This window comes from Pituophis catenifer, unplaced genomic scaffold (genome assembly GCF_029215685.1).
Source record: "Pituophis catenifer annectens isolate HBS135680 unplaced genomic scaffold, rPitCat1.0.hap2 SCAF_1, whole genome shotgun sequence".
In the NCBI taxonomy this organism is placed as follows: Eukaryota; Metazoa; Chordata; class Lepidosauria; order Squamata; family Colubridae; genus Pituophis; species Pituophis catenifer.
Genome location: NW_027256881.1, coordinates 124,553,586 through 124,573,654, shown reverse-complemented (window position 1 = coordinate 124,573,654; position 20,069 = coordinate 124,553,586). Strand labels below are relative to the sequence as shown.

General features: G+C 40.6%; 1 protein-coding gene across 1 annotated transcript in view; it reads left to right on the top strand.

The window, feature by feature from the left end:
* HCRTR2 (hypocretin receptor 2) overlaps positions 1-18,698 on the top strand; it is a 37,180-nt gene extending 18,482 nt beyond the window's left edge. Inside the window, exons 2-7 of the mRNA XM_070954798.1 lie at positions 4,241-4,419; positions 7,271-7,514; positions 9,436-9,551; positions 11,580-11,800; positions 15,839-15,960; positions 18,478-18,698. Of these exons, the coding sequence (XP_070810899.1) occupies positions 4,241-4,419; positions 7,271-7,514; positions 9,436-9,551; positions 11,580-11,800; positions 15,839-15,960; positions 18,478-18,698 (1,103 nt within the window). The remainder of the gene's footprint in view (positions 1-4,240; positions 4,420-7,270; positions 7,515-9,435; positions 9,552-11,579; positions 11,801-15,838; positions 15,961-18,477) is intronic.
* The last annotated feature ends 1,371 nt before the right edge of the window (positions 18,699-20,069 follow it).

Genomic DNA, 20,069 nt, shown 5'->3' with positions numbered 1-20,069 from the left:
GTGTTTTTTATGCCGACTGCTTGATACAAGTTTATTGCCTCCTATTATTTGCTTGTGGGCTTGCTTGCTTATGTGCCATTAAATCAGTGCTGACACATAGCAGCTATCTAGACCAGGGGTCGGTAACCTTAAACCTTCAAAGAGCCACAAAGATCCTAACCGGAAGTCCCCGTTCAATTCTGGAGCCGGAAATCCGGTTCCCCCACCATAGAGTCTCCTAGTGCGGTGTCCTTTTTCATCTACCTGTCCTAACCAAAAGCCCTATCAATTGTGGAGCCCACCGGAATACCCGCCCCTTGCCATAGAGTCTCCTCCTGGCATGCCATGCTTTCCCCTGCTAACCGGAAGCTCCTCTCAAAATTGTGGCGCCAACCAGTGACAGGGAGCCGCAGCAGAGGGATAAAAGAGGGATAAAAGAGCCACATGTGGCTCCAGAGCTACAGGTTGCTGATCTAGACAGACCTTGAGGTAGGGGTGATCTGTCCCTAGTCTTGCAATTCAGATCTCTCAACAGTAGTGGAGAAACAAACCAAAAAGCCACTAATGCATGAGACAGAAGAGAAACAACAGGGAGAAAGCATCTTTTACACATGCCGTAAACTCATACTGCCACATATACTATGTTACCTTTCTAGTATCCAAATAGCAATGCTCACAGGCCACATATTTGGGCCATTTTTCTCTGAGAAAACCAGGAGTGTTCTGGTTGAAAGCTCATCTTTCTCTATAGGAAAAGTATTCTATATACATTGGGGATCTAGTTCCATTGCCAAGTATTGACTGACACACACTGGCAGAAGGAATTCACTGCACTCATTTCACACTTTTCAGTGTGAACAGAGAAAAACCATGGTAAAGCTTCTGGTTTTTTTTTTTTTTTTAATTGATTGATGGATTGGATTTATTCTGCATGGCTTAGATTTATTCTGATTTATTCCACCCTTCCAACAAGAGATTCCAAAGTTCGTCTGGGGAATTCTATTGCAGTTGTTTTCTATGTGCCAAAAACAGAATACAAATTGGGATATAAAGCATTCTTTCATAGCAGCTCATCTAATAAAAGCCCGGGGTATGATAATGATAATAACTAGACTGTTAGTGGAATCATAATATTATTAGATTTTTATTCCACCTTTATTACTTTATAGATAACCCAAGGCAGTGAACGCTCCTTCCTCTTCCTGTTTTCCTTAGAACAACCATGTGAGGTGGGTTGGGCTGAGAAAGAGTGACTGGCCCAAAGTTAACCAGCTGGCTTTCATGGCTAAGGTGGAATTAGAACTCACAGTCTCCTGGTTTCTAGCCTGCCACCTTAATTACTATACCAGACTGGCTCTCTATCCTAAGTAGATGTTCTATACCTTATGATTCTATACCTTATGATTCTATACCTTATGATTCTATACCTTATGATTCTATACCTTATGATTCTTGACAAATGTATCTTTTCTTTTATGTACACTGAGAGCTTATGCACCAAGACAAATTCCTTGTGTGTCCAATCACACTTGGCCAATAAAGAATTCTATTCTATTCTATTCTATTCTATTCTATTCTATTCTATTCTATTCTATTCTATTCTATTCTATTCTATTCTATTCTATTCTATTCTACCCTACCCCACCCCACCCCACCCCACCCCACCCTACCCTAACCTACCCTACCCTACCCTACCCTACCCTACTCTACTCCACTCCACTCCACTCTACTCTACTCTATTCAGATTCTCAATCATCCAGGTCATAGTTGTTTCAACTGGACTGTTTTTTCCTTGATTTTCCTCCTCTTCCCCGTCACAACTGGTGAAGCTTCTTGGATGAGAAGCGAAATGTCTTCTTTTTCTTCCTCAAGGAAAAAGCCAGTCCAGTTGGCCTGTTGCAAAAGCACCTTTGAGTCTATCCCAAGTAGGTTGAATAATAAATGTCACGGTCAACTCTGACCTGCAACATTGATGATTGGCTCAGAAGTAAATTCAATTGAGTACAATGGGATCGATTCCATTGTAAGGTTGGGCATCAAGGCAGCTACTACCAAAATAACTGATTCAAGGATAAAGCGCAGCATCACTTCCAAACTTTAAAAAATTGACGGATAGGTCTATTCTTCCATTTTAAAAACAAACTTCAGACAGGCATGTTTGGTATGAATACAGGTAGCCCTCGACTTACAATGGAGCCCAAAATTTCTGTTGTTAAGTGAGACATTTGTGGAATGAGTTTTGCTCCATTTTACGAACTTTCTTGCCACAGTTGTTAAGTGAATCACTGCAGTGGATAAGTTAGTAACCCAGTTATTAAGTGAATCCGGTTTCCCCCATTGACTTTGCTTGTCAGAAGGTCACAAAAGGGGACACAGTGATGGTCATTAATATGAACACGTTGCCAAGCATCTGAATTTTGATCACATGATTATGGGGATGCTGCAAAGTTCATAACTGTGAAAAACGGTCGTAAGTCACTTTTTTCAATGCCGTTGTAATTTTGAACGGTCACTAAATGAACTGTTGTAAGTCGAGGACTACCTGTACCATGATGTTGAATTGAGGTTTTGATGAGGATATGCTGAGAAGTACATGGCACACGAAATCTCTCACAGTAGCACATTGGAAGAGCTTAGAGCGAACATAACTGAAGAAATTGCCTTTTTTTTTTTTAATTTGATTTATATGCCGCCCTTCTCCGGAGACTCAGGGCGGCTTACAATGCGCTAAGCAATAGCCTTCATACTTTTGTATATTTATACAAAGTCAGCTTATTGCCCCCCAAACTGGGTCCTCAATTTACCTACCTTAGAAAGGATGGAAGGCTGAGTCAACCTTGAGCCTGGTGAGAGTCGAACTTACAGTAATTGCAGAAGCTGGTGTTAATCACAGTGCTATCAGTCTGCTGAGCCACCAGGCCCTTTCTGGTGGTGAGATGGGTGGCAAACAAATTGAATGAATGAATGAATGAATGAATGAATGAAGCACCCTATCCAAAAAGAAGAGTTGGCCCCTACAGAGTGGCCCCTACTTTGAAGGCCTTTTCCTTTTCCTAGATCAGAGTTGTTACAGTGTCATTCTTTGCTGCTTATTGTGATTCTATTGTGGTTTATATTTATTGTCATGGTTATTATGGCTCCTGATCTTTCTCTCCCTCTCATGCTGATTTGGGGTTTTCATGTAGTTTTTTTATATTATTTTACTCTTTATGATAACTATTAACTCTCTACCTAGAAAATTCCTGAGGTGGAGTTCTCCAAAAATACGTAGAGAGGGTGGTATTAAAGTGTGGCCAAAGGGGAAAACTAGTTTGAGACATGAGTGAAAGAGTTCAGCTGGGATTGGGGAAACCCATGTTGTAACCTACCTTTATTCACAGAATTTCTCTGGGTGATTGTGGGTCACTCTCTTCTTTCCCTTGACATATGGCCCAGTATTATGGTGGTAGAAAAAATAAAAAGGAAGGATGCTATGTACGTCACCTTGAGCTTCTGAAAGAAACACGGCTATAAATCCAAATTAAGAAATAAACAAATTATTCCACCAGTGTGCTGAAGTTCTTCACAGTTCTTTTTTTCTAATTTTAATTTGTAGTCTCAGTACTGCATTAACCATTAGTAGACAAGGGTGATTAAAAGGCCTTCAGCTCTGTTCACTATAAATTGTAGGGATTCCACTAAATGGACAAAATGCAACTGTGCCTATATAAACCTTCCCAATATGAAGAGTGCTCTCTCTCTCTCCTCCCTCTCTTTCTCCCCCTCTCTCCCCCTCCCCTCCCTCTCTCTCTCCCTCTCCCCTCCCTTCTCTCTCTCCCTCTCTCTCCCTCTCCCTCCTCCTCCCTCTCCCCTCCCCTCTCCCCCTCTCCCCCTCTCCCTCTCCCCTCCCCTCTCTCTCCCTTTCCCTCTCCCCCCTTTCCCCCCCTCTCTCCCTCTCCCTTTCCCCCCTCTCTCCCTCTCCCTCTCCCCCCCTCCCCCCCTGTTCCCCCCTCCCATCAATCTTTGGGCCATCCTTGTTTATTACACAATTTTGCCCTATGATTGGTATGCCCTGCACTATGTAGGAGTGGTTAATCAGTTGAGTTTCCAAGCAGGAGGAAGAAATAGCTTGGTCAGTCAATATTTGAGGACAGTGACAAACGACAACCCTTGCTGAAAATGATGTGTATTCCTCACCAATCCTCCTTTGCTATTTTTGGTCTGTCTGTCTGCCTTTCTCCCAATGCCTTTTCCCCTTGGGCTGACATCTTTGCGAAATCAGTTTGTGTTGCAGTGTGGAAAAATCATCACATGAGGACTGTTACCAATTACTTCATAGTCAACCTCTCCTTGGCCGATGTCCTGGTCACCCTCATTTGCCTTCCTGCAACACTAGTGGTGGATATCACCGAAACGTGGTTCCTTGGCAACAGCCTCTGCAAGGTGATCCCTTATTTGCAGGTATTGTTTGCCAGGATTGTGGTGCACATTGAAAAACAGGTTAAGTTGGGGGTTCGATGCTACCAAACCTATAATTCAGAAGCTAGATTGTGATTAGCATATTACTTCACAGCAAAAAAAAAAAATTAGACTAAGAGGGGCTTAATTATTTCATGGTCAGAATTACCGTATTTTTCAGAGTATAAAACGTACCTTTCCCTCCCTAAAAGGGGGTGAAAATTTAGGTGCGTCTTATACACCGAATGTAGCCCTGCCCACCCACTGGTCCCCACCCTTTGGCCTCTGCCTCGCAGCAGTTACCTCCTTGCAAGCAAACAGCAAGAAAAAACAGCTCGTTTCAGCTTCAGCACAGCCTAATTAGCACAAGTTGATTGGATCAGCCTCCCGACTCTCAGCTGATTTGATCTTAGTTGTTTTGCGCAGGACTCTGTTGCTTGCTGCAAAGAGGTAAATTGCTGGAGCAAATTTTTTTTCCCTTGTGCTAATCAAGCTATGTTGAAAACGAAAATGAAAGTAAAGCAGGCTGTTTGCTGTTTGCTGTTTGCTGCAATGAGGCAAAATTGCTCAGAGACAGAGGGAGATTTCTTTTTCTTCTTTTCCTCACCAAAAAATGTAGGTGCGTCTTATACTCCAGTGCGCCTTATACTCTGAAATATACGGTATGCCAGTTGCAATTATACATTTGCTATAACATCTAAATAAAGTAGAAACCAAAGCATAAAACTGTACATAGAATAAGCAAAGCAAGAAATAAAATTTTTTCTGAAGCAATCTAGAATACTTGGAAAGAAGCAAAACGTACTAACAATTAAAATGTTAGCTTTGTGAAGACATTCCAAGTGTGCGAAAGACTGGGCAATGCCGTGGTTCCAGGTATCCACAGAATAATTTTATGAAAAGAAGTGGACAAAAGAGTGGCAGGCATGAGTGATCCCATGGCCTCTACAAATAACACTAAAAAAGTTACATTCAGATGATGTGTCAAGTGGAATACACTCAAATATAGGTAGTCCTCAACTTACAACAGTTTGTTTAGCAGTTCAAAGTTACAACGGCACTGAAAAAAGTGACTTATGATCGTTTTTTACGGTTACGACTCTTTGCAACATCCCCATGATCATGTGATCAAAATTCAGATGTTTGGCAACTGGCTCATGTTTATGATGGTTGCAATGTCCCAGGGTCATGTGATCATCTTTTTCTGACCTTCTGGTCCCCAAAATCAAAGAGGAAATCAGATTCATTTAACAACCATGTTACTAACTTAACAACTGCAGTGATGTGGCAAAAAAAGTCATAAAATGGGACAAGACTAACTTAACAAATTTCTCACTTAGCAGCAGAAATTCTAGGCTCAATTGTGGTCATAAGTCGAGGACTTTCTGTATGAATGAATCTCTGTAGTCCAGGGGTGTCAAACTCAAGACCCGCGGGGTGCTTAGATCTGGCCTGTGGGACCACCCTGAAAACAATGAAGGACCAGCCCATGGTGCCCCTGCAAGCAAAAACAGAGCTCGGGAGGGTCACATGCAGCCCTCCCAGGCTTCGTTTTCGGCCGCAATGGCTCCTACAGCCCTCTGCCAGTGAAAACGGAGCTCCCTGTTCACTGGCAGAAGGCTTCAGGAGGCCGTTGCAGTTGAAAATGGAACCTCGACAAATGACGTCAAGCTGGCCTTGCCCATCCTGGCCATGCCCCCCCTCCCAGCCCCTGAGGTGAAACCCTGATGTGGCACTCAATGAAATTGAGTTTGACACCCCTGCTGTAGTCAGTTCCTGATGGTTTGATTTTCAAATGAAAGCATAGAAGTTGCTATTATGGATGAGAATGAATGAGTGAGGTTCTCCACACAATAGAAACCATACAGTTAAGATTCTTTAGTCACATGAACACTCCTGAGCCTATATGGCTACAACAGCATAGGAGCCAAATACGACGACTTCTGCGACATCAACAGGAGTGCCAACCCTGGAGGCAAAATCTCATTCCTACATTCCAACCTCACAAGAAACAGAGTTGCCTGCAAACATAGGACAGTAATGGATAACCTGCTTTCGTAACGTGCACTGCAAACAAGGTTTCAGTAATGCCTTGTAGTGGACTCCCCCCACCATAACAAGTTAAATCAAAATCCTCCTTCCGACCACTTCTGAACTTCGTGCTTGATGTGGAGAAGAATGAAACTCTGATTTGGGGTTTTACCAATTAGACTGTTAGATCTTCATAGACATGGCTTGTTCATATTATTATGAAAAAGCAAAAAGCTGTGATTTGATGTTAATGTCCTATTTTACTGTAACAGAGAGAGTCGGAAGTCAATGCTTCTTTTTCTTTTCTTTTTTTCTTAACTTTCCTCACTTCTCTTTTCCTTCCCTCCCCCCCCATTTTTCTATTTACTTTGTATTTTGTATTTTATAATACTTTATAATTTAATAAAAATGTTGACTGATAAAAAAAAAATCCTCCTTCCTTCCTGCACCCAGTATATTGGAAACACACATATGGATTGTTACTCGCTTGGTTTTCTTTTGTGCTGTGAAAAACTCCCTGCCTATCAGGGAGAAAAAATTTAGCCTAACTTTCTCATGATACATTAGAATATGGGAATTGTCTTTCTGTCTGCTTTTTTTTTTTAAAGGAAATTAGATCTTGTCAGTCCTTATTAGCAGTGCAAAGTCATAATATAGCCCAACTGAATCCTGCTTTCCTAGCAATAGGACTAGGGTTAAAGAGGTTAGTGGCAACCAAACTTTTCCGATTGTAACCATGGTGGGAGAGACTATTTCTCTGATTATGCTTCTTTTGTCACTCACTGTATATTGTTCTCTGGCCTTTCTCTTCTTCCCTTTGTAGACCGTGTCAGTCTCTGTTTCTGTACTGACCCTTAGCTGCATCGCACTGGATCGATGGTATGCAATTTGTCATCCGCTGATGTTCAAAAGCACAGCCAAGCGAGCCAGGAACAGCATCCTTGTTATCTGGATGGTGTCCTGCCTTATCATGATCCCTCAGGCAATCGTTATGGAGTGCAGCAGCATGTTTCCCGGATTAGCTAACAAGACGGTCTTGTTCACTGTCTGCGATGAGCGTTGGGGAGGTGAGTGCTGGTGGCCTTGATCTTGGGATGTGCAAGGCTCATTGTGACAGGAGAAAAAAAAAAGATGGCTACTTGTTATCAAGTGTGTTACAGAAGACTAATTAGACTTTGTTGGTTGGCAGATATTTTTGTACAGTATATAGCCTTCAGTGCTAAGGGGTGCCTTTCTTTGACTTTAATCTCGAAATATATCAGCCATGTCGCTATGGTAATTCAATCATGTTCTGCCATTCAAGAGAAAAGCTATTGATCACCTGATGTGTAGAAGAGCTTTTGTTTACATGACCTGGGTAGCTAACAGGTTGCCTGAAGTTCAGAAATCAAAGTCCCCTTTTTATAAAGACCTCCGGGTCTCCCTGCACCTATTGCTGAAGACTAAGAGCCATTTCTGACATTTTGTCTTGGCCAATGACTGAACATTATAGCATGAAATAATTTGCTTTAAGCATACAGAGTCCCTCAACTTCCCTACCAAACCCAATACTGTCAATAGTTTGATTTAGTTCCACTCATTCTATAGCACTCCATACTCAACAAAAATAATTGTACCCTTTACCTTAGAAAATTGTCTGCCACTTTTGGTCAAAATCAAGATTAGTCCTTCTGTAGTGGCTAAGACACTGAGCTTGTCGATTGAAAGGTCAGCAGTTTAGCGGTTCGAATCCCTAGTGCCACATAACAGGGTGAGCTACTTTTCCCAGCTTCTGCCAACCTAGCAGTTCGAAAGCACGTAAAAAATGCAAGTAGAAAAATAGGGACCACTTTTGGTGGGAAGGTAGCAGGGTTCCGTGCATCTTTGGCATTTAGTCATGCCGGCCACATGACCACAGAGACGTTTTCAGACAGCGCTGGCTCTTCAGCTTTGAAACGGAGATGAGCACTGCCCCCTAGAGTTGGGAATGACTAGCACATATGTGCGAGGGGAACCTTTACCTTTACTTTATGTAATCTGTAATCCAGATTGAATTAGTGGATTACAGACTAACAATGGAAAGGAAGAATTCCTTCCTTCCTTCCTTCCTTCCTTCCTTCCTTCCTTCCTTCCTTCCTTCCTTCCTTCCTTCCTTCCTTCTTCTCTCTCCTAAGCATCATTGTTGCAAAATCTAGAACACCAACTAAGACCAGGGCTTCAATCCCGAAGGACTTCCAAGATTTCCTCCCCTGTAGGACCTTCTTTAAGTCACTGAAGTTACCCATGGAAAGCTTTAATAAAGGTTCTAACAGCAAAACAGCAGCACTGCTTCATTTCAAAGACAGTTCCCGTGATCTTCTGGAAATGCCAGAAGAAATTTTGGTATATGAAATGTACGTGCTGAGTGTCTTTTCCTGGCCAATTATAGGATCTAATAAGGACTTTAAAGGCAATCATCATCAGTACTTATTTAAAATAGTTATAAACTGCCCCTCCCTCACTTCAGGAGGTATGCGGAATTTAACATTTCCACATACTAACACATAAATTAAAACATTACAATACATCATAAGACAGCGGTTGTACTCAATCCAGCTCTTCAGTGTCCAGGAGAATATAAGGATTTTTTTTAAAAAATCTTTTATAAATATTTTACCTAAACAATGAATAAGGTTTGCTCTTCCATTTTGTATGAAATTAAGTCCTATTTAGGTTCACCTGAACCAGCTTTTGCAGCATACCAATAAAGGAGAATGTTTGAAGCTCAGGGTTGACATGAGGAGTCCTTGGTGCTCCCTGACTCACTTGTTTGCTTGGAGATATTTCATCACCCAAACTAGGTAACCTCATCAATGCATCAACAGCACTGATGATGTTACCTAGTTAGGGTAATAAAACACATGCAAGAAAACAAGCAAGTTAAGAGAGCACCAAGGACTCCTCATTTTGCAGCATATAATAGCAAATCAAATGAGATATTATTTATGTGCTGTTTTATTTCCTTTGCAGCTGAATTTTTCCCCAAAATGTATCATACCTGTTTCTTCCTGATAACCTATCTGGCTCCATTGTGTCTTATGGTGCTGGTCTACTTACAGATATTTCAAAAGCTGTGGTGTCAGCAGGTGGGTCCTTTTGCTACGAAATCGGTCTTTCGGACTTATGCCAGCTAAGCCTTTTAACCTCAAAGGAATTATGTAATTGATTGAAAGGTATAGTGATCTAGATTGAAATAAATTATCCTTGGCAATGTAATATTCGTGCCATCAGCCATCTAGCAAAAATAAATAATTCCATGCCCCTAACCAAGAGTTTATCAATTCAATGTTAAAACTAAAATACCGAGATCTTATAACATCCTGCTAGGAATGTTTATTTTCCCCCTGTATTCCCATATTTCTTAAATTATGTCTGAATGAAGGGATAAGGAAAGAAACTGAAACATAATTTAAAATAAAGTTCTGATGAATATTTCCTAAACAAATTTCCACTGTATTAAATGCATTTTTAAAAAAATATAATATTAAACAAGGGTCATTGCTACTTTCATTCATGGAAAATACATTATATTTGATTTTTGAATGTAATCACTGAAATGAGCATGCTCTTATTTGTTTGCTGTCTTGCTTGCTTGTTTAAAACATTGATGTAGCTGCCCAACTTCCAACTCTGGGCAGGTCCTAATTATGTTAAAAGAACTAAAAACATATTTACTATTAGTTTTTCTAATACAGGGCTGTCAAACTTGCAGCCTGTGGGCTGGATGTGTCACGCGCTAGCCGTGCCCATGCCCAGTTTAGCGAAGGGGAGAAAAGTCACTATATGTCACGTGACGACACGAGTTTGACACCCCTGTTCTAATACACTCAGTGACATTTTGATAGCAGATATATCATATTTAACTGTTAGAAAAATTAACAACCATTATGTGTTTCCCTCCATCTATGGGTTAGAGCACATCAAGAAAATCTGTTACAATGGTAACTTGGTACTCAACTGCTTTGAAACTCATCAAATTTGGTACTCAACACATTTTGATGCAAAAATTTTGTCCCAGTACCCATCATTTGCTTGGTACTCAAAGCACAAACTAGAAATTGATGGTATTGGCTGCCTTGTGATTCACTAAAATTATTTCTTATGGGAAAAATTTGTTTGATGCTCATCACCCATCCTAGAACCAGTTAACATGGAGTACTGAGGTACCACTGTATTTAACAAGTAATCTTTATAGTTGTCAACCTTCTGTTTCTATACATAAACATAAAATGGTTTCCACCTTTTTAGCACATGCTGTATGTCTTCGGAATAGAGTGGAGAGATTCTTTGGCTTGTTTAGAATATATTGCCCCCAAATCTTATCTTCTTTACCTTGATTTTTGACCCATTCATACAATTCATCGAGTGTTTTACAAATGTGATATATCACAACAGAGAGAGAGAGAGAGAGAAACAAAGAAAAAAACTAAATAAAAATACCAACAAAAAGAAGGAAGAAAGATTCGGTCCTATTATCAACCATGTGGAATACTAATGATCAATTTTTCCATTTTAATTATCATCAGCCAATTTCTAGAGAGAGAACAAGCTTATCTTATCAACCCAAGATTTTAAATCTGAGGTTATTCTACCTTTCCTATATAGAAGAGCAATCTTTTTTGATTTTTCCTGTGTTAAATCTATAGATCTTCCCATAGAGGTAAATTTCAAATTTGTGGTATTTAATTCTAATGTGTATTCACATCCTTTAATAAACTTTATAACAGGGATGTCAAACTCACGATGACATGTTGTCATCATGTGATGTATCGCAACTTCCCCCCCTTCGCTAAACCAGTGGCGGGTGTGCCAGCATGTGATGCATCTGGCTTGTGGGCCACAATTTTGACACCCCTGCTTTATAACTATTGTGGAAACAGACTGATCCTAACAAAAAGGATCTAGATTTAAACAACATTGTTTCCCCAAGGATACCTTCCATCTTCATCATAGGAAGACGATCACACTAAAGATTATCACACTCTCTGTGATCATGTAGCTATGCTCATGAGTGGAAATGGATCTACTTGGCAACTTTGGCTGAGTAATCAGTGCAAAATTTCCCTTGGGTCAAATGGCAATCATTAAGATTCCGATTATTGTGTACTGTCAAGATTCCAGGAACGTCATCCATAGTTCAGAGAAAATGGAGGCCGCTGCAGTCCACAGCACAGACGCGGGAACTGGGGCCACCAGCACACTTGAGGATTAGTGTGGTGGCAGCTGAAATCAAGCAGATTAAAACCAGGAGGAAAACAGCCCGGATGCTCATGGTGGTGCTCTTGGTTTTTGCCCTCTGCTATCTCCCCATTAGCATTCTCAACATCTTGAAAAGGTACTTCCATGTGCAAAGTCTGGAGATACTAAAAATAAATAGCTTGGGTATCTGTCTGGGGTGTGAAAATGTATTCAACAATAATTGGGTGGCGATGATTTCTATTGAGAGCTCTCCATGTTTACAGGTAGTTCTTATGACCACATTTGGAACTGGAACTTCCATTGCTAAGTAAGGCAGTTGTTAAGTGAGTCCCACCCAGTTTTACAATCTTTTTTATTAGTAGTATTAGTTATTTTTTATCCAGTCTGTAGAGATTCTCAGTCATCCAGGTCATAACTGTCCCAAAGGTGCTTTTTCAGGAGGCAACTGGACTTTCTGGTTTTTTTCTTTGAAGACTTTTCACTTCTCATCCAAGAAGCTTCTTCAGCTCTGACAGGATAGTGAGGAATGGAAGGATTTATATTCCTTGCAGACAACTGGTAATCTGTACCCTTTTAGATAGTCGTTAAAGCACTTGGAGGTTTATCTGTGTCCTCAGGGTCACCTGAGTAGTACTCCTGGTTCCTGTAGTCTGCAATTTTTTCTCTGAATTTTTTTTTTATCCAGTCCTTAATTATACAAATAACTCAAAGCAAATTATGTAATCCTTAAGCAAATCATCCAGTCGTTAAACAAATCTGTCTTCTCCCATTGACTTTGCTTATCAGAAGCTGGGAAAGTCACAAATGGAGATCCAGGGATGCCAGAATGCTAAAACCCTCATAAATGCATGCCAGTTGCTAAGCACTCAATTTTGATTATGTGATTGTGGAGACACTGTGCTGGTTGTAAGTACAAGGACCAGGAGAGGTCACTATTTTCAGCACCATTGTAACTTTGAATAGCCATTCAATGAATGGATGTAAATTGAAGACTATCTGTAATTTTCTTTCCCACACAAGCATTGGGGTAGGACAGGGGTCGGCAACCTTAAAAACTCAAAGAGCCACAAAGATCCTAACCGGAAGCCCCCCATTCAATTCTGGAGCCGACCGGAAGTCCGGTTTCCCCATCATAGAGTCTCTTCGTAGTGCAGCATACTTTTCCTCTACCTGTCCTAACCAAAAGCCCTATCAATTGTGGAGCCGACCAGAAAACCCGCCCCTTGCCATAGAGTCTCCTCCTGGCATGCAGTGCTTCCCCCCCCCAAACCGGAAGCTCCTCTCAAAATTGTGGCACTGACCGGTGACAGGGAGCTGCAGCAGAGGGATGAAAGAGCCACATGTGGCTCCAGAGCCACAGGTTGCCGACCTCTGGGGTAGAATAAAGTTTTCATGGATGCTAATAGGATTTATTTTCACATAAGGTTCATTACAGATCATTTCAAGGAATATTTGTCTTCCTCTCTCCCCCTATGTTTTTTTATTAATAGACTGATTTTAAAGTTTAAAATACGCTAATAATAAAAAATGTGTTTTTAAATGTTATAAACGTGTTCTAAAGTGATAACATTGGAAGCAATGTAGGAAGTCAAAAGGCTGCAGGAGACACTTACTGACACTAGAGGGCCCATCAGCCAATGGACTCAGGTGAAGAAGCATGGGCAAATGGAGAGTATTGCTACACAAGGGAAAAAAATCGTATTGTTCCAGTGAGGAGCCAAACTCTGAGAACAATATAAGCAAGAAGATCTCATACTGCTGAAAATTATTAGCACTATTTCTGAGGAAGTCATCCTTGATCAGAGCTGGTCAGCAGAGGTTGGGCAGTAGATCATTTCTACAGGCATCAAGGCCAACAAGGAATGTACATCAGTTTTCTTATAGTCCTCCAGATATGTCAGAATTCATGTCCTTCATCTCCTGTCAGCAGTCTGGGTAGGAGTGGGGGGAGTTGAGGTCCAATACACCTGGAGGGCTCTAAATTGGAGATCTTAAGGCTTTCAGTTCTTCCAGATTGTGGTTTGGATTAGGATTGCAGAGTTAATGCTGATCCTTCCCAGGAATGTTACTGCTTACATTTAATGCACTTAATGTTTCATCAAGTTTGGTGACCTCAATTCAAGGCTCAACACTGTCAAAAGAAATCAAATCAAATTGCAGGTTAGAAAAGTATGCATATTGAATGCCACATCTCTACTGAATGGGATGGTGACTTTATAATGGGATGCACTAATGAAAAAAAATGTTTCTGGTTTACATTTAGAACATAGAACCGTGATGGCAAACCTATGGCACGTGTGCCACAGGTGGCACGCATAGCCATATCAGTGGGCACGCGAGCTCAGCTCTGGTGTGCATGTGCGTGCCGGCCAGCTGATTTTCAGGCCTTCTGGGCCCACCAGAAGTAGGGAAACAGGTTGTTTCTTGCCTCCGGAGGGCCTTGTGGGGTGGTGGGGAAGGCCCATTTTTCTCTCTCACCTGGCTCCAGAGCATTTCTAGGAGTCTGGGGAGGGCAAAAATGGCCTTCCCCACCCCCCCGGAGGTCCTCCAGAGGCCAGAAATGGCCTGTTTGCCAACTTCCGGTGGGACCAGAAGGCCTGTTTTTTACTGCCCCAGCCTCCAGAGCCTCTCTAGGATTCTGGGGAGGGCAAAAATGGCCTTCCCCACCCCCCCAGAGGTCCTCCGGAGGTTGAAAACGGCCCATTTCCCCACTTCCCACCAGAAGTTGGCAAATGGGCCATTTCTGGCCTCTGGAGGGCCTCAAGTGGGGAAGGCCGTTTTCACCCTCCCCAGACTCCTATAAAGGCTGTGGAGCCAGGTGAGAGAGAAAAACGGGCCTACCAGGTCATCACGTTCCAAGAACGGGGGGAGCGGGGGTGGGGGTGGTGTCGTGCGCACATGCGCGTGGGCAGTGGGCATAGAATTATGGGTATGGGCATGCACGCACGCAACCCCCCTCCCCCTCTCCTGGCACACGATGGCAAAAAGGTTAGCCGTCACTGACATAGAATGATGTTGGAAGGAACCTTGGAGATCTTCTAGTCCAACCCCCGCTGCCCATTCCAGACAAATGGCTGTCCAGCCTTTTTTGTAGATTTGGAATGTACAGAGTCTGGCAAAAAGCTGTACATTATAATACTCATTTTTATGAAAGAGGACCGTATCAGGGACACTGAAATAATTCTCAATCCAGAGAACCCTTTCTTAGTGGTGTTCACTGATTTCTGCAGAAAATCCTCTTTTTTTTTTAGATAAATACTTCTTATTGCAGAGAATCCTGGAAAAGGGCCTTCTGTACTGTATGTAATTTTAAAGGTCAGGCTGACTTGGGAGAGACGTATTCTTAAAAATTTTGAGAAAAGGTCCCCACTCAGTAGTCCCCACTCAGTAGTCCCCACTCAGATATTCACAAAAAGGTGGATTAGAAGTCAGTGGGCAGCATAAATCCAGTCATTTCTGTATATGTAGAAGTTGATTATTATAGCATTTGTCTAAAATCTATACATTTACCTCTGTTGGAGAATTCAGAAACATATACAGTTCCTCATTCAACTAAGATGAGCAAGGGTAAACTAGTGAAGTGGTACTGTTATCAACATCCCTTTGTCTGCTACTTCTTTGTTCATGTATTGCTTTTATAGCATTTTTCATAATTTTGAATATTTTTAATGATTAATGATGACAATGCATTTAGGTATTTACTGATTGTGTGTCAAGTTTCGAGGTCGTCTCAAATAAAATGCATTTCAAACAAAATCTTTGAAGAAAAAACTCCTATTTATTGAGCACGACATCCTAACCTGACTCCAAACGAAGCCAACACTGACTTCCAGCCCCAAAACCCTGTGTTAGCTGTGTCGTGCCAGCTTGTTTGGAGAGACGAGCAACTAGATAAATTAGATAAATTAATAAAATGCATCTGGTTCTTGGTATGTGTGGACCTTACCTGTAGTTCTGTCAAGGCACAACCAATCAACATGACAATAATATATAAGAGATGATACATATGGAGAACATCCTTTACAACTTCATGTTAATATAGTTACGACACCACTGCACTCATCTGGAATTCAGAATTTTGATCTATATACCATATAACTATTTTACATGGTTTATCAATACCAGAAATGTGATGCGTTTTCTACTTCTAACATTTTTTCCTTCTTTTTGTAAGAGTTTTTGGGATGTTTAACAACGCTGAAGATCGAGAAACAGTGTATGCTTGGTTTACTTTCTCCCACTGGCTTGTGTACGCAAATAGTGCAGCAAACCCAATTATTTACAACTTTCTTAGTGGTAAGTTGATTACTTGTGCCTTTTTATCATGTTAAAAAACAACAGAGCTAAAGAGTTAATGCAATTTATTTACTTTGCTGTATTTGTGGTCTTCTAAAAGAGAAAGATGCTTTTACTACTGTTGTATAGAGGGAGGAAACAGAGATTTAAAGAAAATGCATCATTCAAACAATCCAATAAACAGATCTAGAATCTGAGTACACATTGTGTATATGTGTGTGTATATATATATATATATATATATATATATAGGTCTTTGGTTATTCGGGTTTTCTCCCACATAAAATTGGAAGTGTCTTGGCGACGTTTCGACAAAGTCTCATTCGTCATCTTCAGGCTGGTGTTTTCGGCTTCATGCTTCTAGGAGCAATGTGTGATTGCAGCTGTTTCTTCCTTTTAACTGCCAGTGGGGGTGTGAACTGATTGGGTGGGAGCTTGGCTGTGTTCTGATTGGGTGGAGGTGTGTTCTGATCGGTTGGGGGTTTGGTTGTGCTTTAATTGAAAGGAATAAACAGCTGCGATCACACATTGCAGCTAGAAGCACGAAGCCGAAAACACCAGCCTGAAGATGACGAATGAGACTTTGTCAAAACGTCGCCAAGACACTTTCAATTTTACGCAGGAGAAAACCCGAATAACCAAAGACCTACATACACACACACACACACACACACACACACACACGTGTGTGTGTGTGTGTGTGTTTCTTCCTCTAGCCAGGTTTTCCCTACGTAACCAAGGTTTTTCTGCAGCCCTAGCTCAGTAGAATCACATCCACTCGATTCTGGGCTTTTTTCTTTTCTAGCAGCCAGCAAGTTCTTCCTGCTAGGTGGGAGACTTATATAGATCTATTTCTAGCTCATTTGCTTTCATCAGTAAGCCACACCCACATCTTATGTATCCTCCCTGTATAAGGCCTCATCAGTTAGCCACACCTTCATCTCATGTGTGTGTGTGTGTGTATATATATATATCAAACAGATTTTTACTTTTAGTTTTCCATTAGTTGCAGTCACACAAAAAACAAACAATGGACAAATTTCAACACAGCAGAAGATCCACCTAATATTGTAACAGAAGATCTGTCTAATATTATTGATTGATTGATTTGATTTGATTTGATTTGATTTCTATAGCTGTCCATCTAAATCAGTGATTCTGGGCAGCTTATAATTCTGCAAATATAGAACAATAAAAGCAATTTAAAAAATATAGTATGAGGTGTGTTCTCTGATATATAGGAGATAGTGATTTCATTCCTGATTAACTTCTTCTTAACTAATGATCAAGTTCAAGAACTTTTTTATATCTCTCTTTTTGAATTCCTTGGTGCTTGGGCTAAAAAGAAGGAATTGGCCTTCACCAACATCTTCCTCTGCAAAACACTCCCTCACCTCCTGCAATCCCTTATGCTAAAAGAGTCCAGTAGTCCTGGATTCGAATTGTGGGGGCTCTGGTTTGAGTCCCCCCACTATCAGAGAGCTCATGGGATGATTTTTTTAAAAAAAAACTCAAAAACTCAGCTCAATCTATATTGCTTTGGGGATATATATATTCACAAAAACCATACTGAGTTCTGGAGAAAAATAGGAAAATAAATGCAATCTGATAATAAAGACTTCTGTACTTCCCATTGTGTACCAAGAATGATTAAAAGTTGAAATCTTTTGCCCAGGATGCTTATGACAGGCTGAAAGGGTGATTTCCCTGCTAGTCACTTTGCTTTGCTTTGCTTTGCTTTGCTTTGCTTTGCTTTGCTTTGCTTTGCTTTGCTTTGCTTTGCTTTGCTTTGACTTCTATTCTATCCTATTCTTCTATTCTATTCTATTCTATTCTATTCTATTCTATTCTATTCTATTCTATTCTATTCTATTCTATTCTATTCTATTCCATTCCATTCCATTCCATTCCATTCCATTCCATTCCATTCCATTCCATTCTTTGCATCTTTAAGACAGCACAGATGTTCAAGCCCTGATCTCAGTTTAAATGAGTTGATTTTGCTACATGCTTCACCAACTCTGCAAACAGGAACTCAAAATCAGAATCATAATTGCATACATAAATCATCTTAGAAAACCTGACAGCCTTCCCAGGTAGACCGACAGGAAACACGACCAGATTAGCTAATTATTGTCAGGCTACATTAACAGAATCTTACAAGTCTGAAAATACAAATCTCCCATCATCTCCTTTACAGCCTGATAACCCAGAAAGGAGTCCCTTCTGAGCCTCTTTCTCCACCCATTATGCACCTTTGGGCTATGCTTCCTCTTATCTGACTGTTCCTTAGGCAGCATCTCTTCTTCCCTGCCCTGCCTCCCAAGGCCATTCCCATATACCATTATATCACCTGCCGCACAGCTGCCATCTCGTTGCCTTCTCTGGATTATGCAAATCCCATCAGACACTTTGAACGGAAAAGAAACAAATGTAGGAATTGTGTTATGTGTGCCCTGTTTTGGAGGACATGGTCTGGCTGCTTCTTCATAATGGTCTTGGTCTTTGATTTGACAGGAAAATTTCGGGAAGAATTTAAAGCTGCTTTTTCTTGCTGCTGCTTTGGTATTGGCCATCCCCAAAATGCTCCACCCAGAGGAAGGACAAGAATGGACAGTCGGAAATCCTTGACGACCCAGATCAGCAATTTTGATCATGCTGCAAAGCTCTCAGAACATGTTGCCTTGACTGGTATAGTCTCACTGCCCACAAACAGCCCTGGATTTGTTGGGAGCTGACCGATGGCTACTTTCTGTGATAAATCATTGTCAATCAATCTGTGAATCCAGTTATCTTTTGGTCCAGGAACCAAAAACCTTGAAAACCGCAAAGTGAAATAACAGATTATAACAAAGATAAAATAGACTAATATACAAAATTGGATGATTTAAAAAAAAAAGAAAGAAAGAAAACAGAACTTTGTTTGGAAATGTATGTGATTTTTCCTAGCCTATACTATTCAACTGTAAGAAATGATTGTTGGGAGACACATATGCACTCATTTTCATTGGTCTGATCTGCCGATGGGCTTGGTTCCTATCCAAAGAATATTTCATTGTAAGGTTTAAATTACAAATAACCAAAAAGTGTTGAACAATGAAATTATTATGAAATAATAATACAATGAAATGGTAGAGAAAGCATGTAGTGTTTTAATGCTTTTATCAGTGGCCATAGGAAGAGTCTGTATTTTCCTTGTATAATGAATGTATTTTGTGTGTATGCATGTAAGTTCTTTTGCTATCCTATTCTTTGACATTTCTTATGCCCCAGCAAATTGGCTCCCATTCCACTCTGTTCTCAGAGAGTTAAAGTGACAGACAAATAAATTAAGACCTAAATGCCTTATTTTTCTTTCCAACTTTTGCTTACAATGCAAACAATTAAAAAAGGTCAGATCATTTATTGCTTTCTCATTTTATACTAAATTTTTAAGTATGGTCTGATGTCCTGTTGGTTAATGGTGAACTTATTCGTCATGTCTGGAAGCTTGTGTAATCCAAACAGATGAATATGCTGGAAATAATAAGCACAGAAAATGCTACTTCTAAGAGTCATTCACTTTACTTTGGAAAGGGGCTCACTCAGAGCAGAAGAAGATGCCTTTTGGCATCCTGGCCCATGCAACTGAAAGGTCAGAAATGCCTCTTTAAATTGCAATTGGAAATTAATACCCAGTCCAGATACCTTGTATGCTTTAGCTTCTATTTGCTCAGAATGCTGTCTAAATAAATAATTACTCTAATTGTCTAATACTGTATATTAATATTTCTTTTTTTAATTTTTGATGAAAATAAGGTCAGAGAACCTAAAGCTTTCAGGAGGGGGAGAGAGAATGAGAGGAACGGGGGAGAAAGAGAGGGAGGGGCAGGGAGGGGAGGGAGAGAGAGTGAAACAGATAGATAGATGATAGATAGATAGATTAGATAGATAGATAGATAGATAGATAGATAGATAGATAGATAGATAGATTATAAATAGATTGCAGTAGATATAGATGATAGATAGCTAGATAGACAGATAGACAGACAGACAGACAGATAGATGATAGATAGAAGATAGATAGACAGACAGACAGACAGACAGATATAAATAGACAGATAAATAGA